This window comes from Berghia stephanieae, chromosome 7, assembly GCF_034508935.2.
Source record: "Berghia stephanieae isolate SIO BIC M18660-M18661 chromosome 7, UCSD_Bste_1.3, whole genome shotgun sequence".
Classification (NCBI taxonomy): domain Eukaryota; kingdom Metazoa; phylum Mollusca; class Gastropoda; order Nudibranchia; family Aeolidiidae; genus Berghia; species Berghia stephanieae.
In genome coordinates, this window is record NC_088366.1 from 6,632,646 (window position 1) to 6,637,645 (window position 5,000).

A 5,000-nucleotide genomic window follows, 5' to 3' on the forward strand; every position below is an offset into this window, starting at 1 on the left:
AGGAGGAGGAGGAGGGGGAAGGAAGAGGAGGGGAAGAAGGAGGAGGAGAGGGAATGAAGAGGAGGAGGAGGAGAGGGAGGAGGAGGAGGGAGGAGGAGGGAGAGGGGAAGGAAGGGAGGAGGAGGAGGAGAGGGAAGTGAAGAGGGAGAGGATGGGAAGGAAGGAGGAGGAGGGAGGAAAGGAGGAGTGGGGAAGAGAGGAGGTGGGGGAAGGAGAGAGGGAAGGAATGAAGGAGAGGAGGAGGAAGAGGAAGGGAAGAGAAGGAGGAAAGGAATAGGAGGAGGGGAGGAGAGGAGGGGAAGAGAGGAGGAGGAGGGGAAGGAAGGGAGGAGGGGAAGAAGAGGGGGAGAGGAAGAAGAGAGGAGAGGAAGGAAGGGAGAGAGGGAAGGAAAGGAGAAGGAGAGGAGGGAAGAAGAGAAGGAGGAGGGGGAAGGTGGGGGAAGAAGTAGAGAGGGGAAGGAAGAGGAGAGGGGAAGGAAGAGAGGAGGAGAGGAGGGAGAGAGGGAGGAGAGAGGGAGAAGGGGAAGGAAAGAGGAGGAGGAAGGAAGGAGGGAGAGAGAGGGAAGGAAGAGAGGAGAGGGAAGAAGGGAGAGGAGGGGAGGAGGGAAGGAAGAGGAAAGGAAGGAGGAGGAGAGAAAGCAGATGAAGAGAGAAGAGAGGGGAGGCGCGGGGGATGAGAGCGTGAAGAAGAGTAAGATAGAGAGAAACAATGCAAGAAAACCTCTCCCTCCGCCTCAAGGGGATTTCCTATCCAACAGTTCTGTCTTGTCTGTCTGCCGTTGCTACAGGAATACAAAGGCTGAAGATATCTCTATCGGTATTTCTTTGAGCTCCAACTTATTGTCTTTTTCTTCAATCTTTTACCTTTATATCTTCTCTACTCCCATCTACCCCCCTTTCTTGTTCCTGTATTCTACCTTTCTTGTGTTTATAACCTTTTACAGCCTGGGAGAGATATTGAATCGAGCCAGCAGATAAATATGTGCGGCTATGTTGCCCTGTGGTATGACACTCGCTTTCGGATCGGAAGGTCATGGGTTCCGAGCCTTGCTCGGCGAATAGTTGAGTCATTGGAAAAGCCTCTTTACTCACATTCTCTCACCGTACTCAGGTGTAAAATGAGTAACTGGCCGTCAACATACCACATAGCCGCATGTACATCACAAATATTTATCAGAACTTAATACGGTGTTGTGGATGTTGATTTGTTGTTGTGTATAACATATTCTTGTTTCTTTGAAATTGCTTTAAAAATCAATTTTGAAGTTGGTAGCGTTTGACATTTTGGGGAAAATCTGGAAATTGGTCGGTAAGAAGACAGCTAAAGGGTTAATATTCTGTCTTGTGTATAAATGGTTTATTATTATGTCCTGCCTATAGAGTTTGTTAATATCATTATCAGATTTTGCGTTTAAAGGGTTAATACCCTCAGTCTCTGTTTAAAGGGTTAATATTCTTTCTTTTATCCGTTTGTTCTTTTCTCCCTTGTTTATAATTTTGGCGGCACCATCTCAACATTGTCTGTTTCATTCCTTTGTCGTGATAGGCAATATGGCAAGATGCTCTGTGATTGTGGATGGTTTGAAGATGCAGGATAGAGATATTTGAATTAAAAGTCAGTATGAGAAAGAGGAGGAGGAGAAGGAGGAGGAAGTAGGATGAGATGGAGGAGGAAGAAGATAGAATGAGGAATGGGGCGGGCAAGAAGGAGGAGGAGGAGGGGGCGAAGAACTGAGAAAAGGGAAGAGAATGAAATGAGGAGGAAGGGGAATAGGGATGGAAAGGAGAAGGAGGAGGTGAATGATAGGAGTCGATGCAGGATTGGGGAGGATGAGGAGGAGGAGGAAGAGGAGGGGGAAGATGAAGGTGAAGAAATAAGAGGAGAAGGAGGAGAAGAAGATAAAAAGGACGATGAGGAGAGGGGCAAAGAGAATGAAGACGAGTAGCAGGAGAAGAAGTGGAGGAGGAGAATATTGAGAAAGAGGAGGATTAGGAGGATGGGAAGGAGCAGGACGAGGAAAAGGTGGTTGTGATTTGAAATGGGAATTTTTTAAAATCTTGAGGCTTGATAAAAGGGCATGTAACTCCATTTGAAAGTCTAAAGATGAATATATCTACAAATCAAAACAAAAATATAGATCCCTATTCATAACTCTCTTAAAGGCCCATACACGTTGTGTTTTCTACCAGTGACGATCTGGGGACAGGCACGGCTGAAGCAAATCGGAGTGAAATATATAATATTGTATTTCGCTTTGGATAGCAAGAAAACAGAGCATAGAATAGAATAAGCCTCGTCTGGTTTACTGTACGTCGAAATAAGCCTTAGTAGAACCTACGTATTTTTAAAGATTGCATTGTCAAGTTTGTGTTACCCAAGGCGGAGTTGTCGTACCAGTAAGGTCGCGGGTTCGAGCCCCCATCGCCGCCGCGAAAGTTTTATTCTCTATTGTCTATTGGCACTTTCTTACTCACTTCATTTCTTGTTGTTACCCTAGTCTAATCATTACACAATACCACGGCTTTTAAGAAAAGAAAATCATTGATTCAAATCTTAATTTTGACTGATGCACAGGTCACTAGTCAGAAAATATCTTCACCTTTACGTTGTGGTTAAATAAAAAAGTGTAATAGGAACTTGATGAAATGACTTTTACAAGAAGATAATATCATAGACATAAAAGAAATGGATCAAAGACTGGTCCATGTGACACTCCGTAGTTCATTTAGAATTTTTATAATGAACAAGTCTGATAATCTTCTTTGTTTTGACACGGGTTGAACATATATAAAATAAGAAACAATGTAGAAAATGGCGCTGCAATCGAAAAACATTTTTGCGTTAAAGCAATAAAAAGTCATAAGTAAACAGTATCGAAAACAGACCTTTAATCAAACAGACAGAAAGACGGAGAGAAGAAGAAGTGAGAGGAGGAAAGAGAAGACAGGAGAGAGAAGAGGAGGAGGAGGGGAGGGAGTGGAGGAGAGAGGAGAAGGGAAGGAGAAGAGAGAGAGGAGGAGCTGGAAGAGAAGGAGAGGGGGAGAAGGAGAGATGAAGGAGGAGAAGGAGATGTTGATGTTAGTGATAGGGGAGACTGTTAATAACAAATAAAGAAGAACAACTAATTTTTGGCTCTTACCTGGTGATGGCAATATCAGCCTTCTGAAGAGCAATCTGGGCAGCTCGCTGTGCGGACAGAACGGCATTATCCACTCTCTCCCGCAGCTTCGACGTGCGTATGAGGAACAGTTTATTCTTTTTCCCCGACGAAATGAGGACATTGTTTTTATATTTCCCTTCCTCCCGTCCGCCGTCCTTGAAGGTCGTAACCCCGTAACCGTACTTCCGGTTGTTGTACCACTCCCCTTCGTACTTGAGTCCGTCCGAGCGTTCGCTGATTCCGAACCCGGACCGTTTGTCGTTCTTCCATTCTCCCATGTACGTCTCCGTTACGTTCACGTCCGTTATATCGTCCTGACTTACGAAACTTAAATTACTATCGGTATAAACAGATGCTGTCGTTACTCCTGATTGGCTGGAGTCAGCACTCACGTGACTTATATTTGATATGGTGGACCGGACGGACCCAGTTTGGCGTTTTGGTGAGTCGTTTATGTCTCCTGTACTTTTTTGTTTCTTGAGTTTGAGCCCGGACATGAGAGTTCGGCGTAGACTCGATCTCCCTTGCTTGTCGAATATGGACCGACGCCGAGTGGGCGGGGTCTCGTCCGACTTGGCCTTGAGGACGAAACCGCCCCGACTCTCGTCCAGTTTCTTATCACGTGATTTAACCACGAGTTCATCCTCGTTTTCCGATCGTAGAGAGGTCAAGGACGCACGCATGGCCTTGGGCCGATAGTGGGAAGCCAGCCCGTAGGGCACACTTTGACGCACGCCGTATCCATGGCGCGTTCCCCGGTACCATTGACCTTGATACGTACCTGGAAAATAAAAATAAAACCAAGTTAGTCTTTGTTAAACGTATATTTTTCAACTTTTTTGGTTTCGATATGTAAATGGACAATCTTAAACATTCACCTGTTGCCCGAAACAAGGTAAGGTACCCGGGCTCTTACAGGCAACTGCAGACAAATTATAACTTGAGAAATTAATATCAAATGTAACCTGACGTCTCACAGCGGTATTATGTCTTTTTGATGAGCTATGAGCTAGAAGTTGAATTCATCGCCATAAATATAATATAATATATATATATATATATATATATATATATATATATATATATATATATATATATATATATATATATATATATATATCTTAGGGATCAATTTCAATTCGCGATGGTTGAGGACAATAAATATAATATTGCTAAAAAGAAAACAAACAAACAAAATATTTTTTTAAAACAGAACCCCCCCCCCCCCCAAAAAAAAAAAAAAAAAAACCCAAAAAATACCACCACCACCAACCACAACAAAAACTAAAACCTTCAACTTTTTGCGTTTCTTACCATATTAATAATTCCAAACTCACTTCTCAGACTCTGAATCATCACCACGACATAATACCGTTCTGAGACAATGGGTTACAAAAGAAAATTAGAATAAGAAATTCCTAAATATGTGACCCATCACCACAAAATGGTATTATATCGGGGTGATTGAAATGCTGAAAATTGAATTATAGGCAAAAAATATGGGATTTGGGTTGAGTTTGTGTGTCTTAGTTTTAATTTCATGCTAACTCTCTCCCTGCCAACCATTGTCATCATTTGTCCAGAAATGCTTTACCTAACCAACACATAACCTGACTTTTTACACTCAAACTCATGAGGAGTACATACTGTTTTTGTTTTTTGTTTTGTTTTTAAGGGTTTTACGGCGCTTGCAACACATTAAGGTCATATCAGCGCCAGTAAAAAGGAAGAAAATGGGATAGTAAAAAGTTCTAGAATTACAATTAAAGCACAAAAGAAAAGGCAAGACAAAGGGAATGGTTCAAATAGGAAACAGATGTAGATTCCAAGAGCACACCG

The 5,000-nt window shown here is 42.9% G+C and overlaps 1 protein-coding gene across 2 annotated transcripts in view; it reads right to left on the reverse strand.

Annotated features, from left to right (window-relative positions):
• LOC144976426 (junctophilin-1-like) overlaps positions 1–5,000 on the reverse strand; it is a 173,288-nt gene that overhangs the window by 17,665 nt on the left and 150,623 nt on the right. For both annotated transcript variants that reach the window (XM_078920715.1, XM_078920714.1), the window contains exon 3: positions 3,141–3,942. In XM_078920715.1, the coding sequence (XP_078776841.1) occupies positions 3,141–3,942 (802 nt within the window). The remainder of the gene's footprint in view (positions 1–3,140; positions 3,943–5,000) is intronic.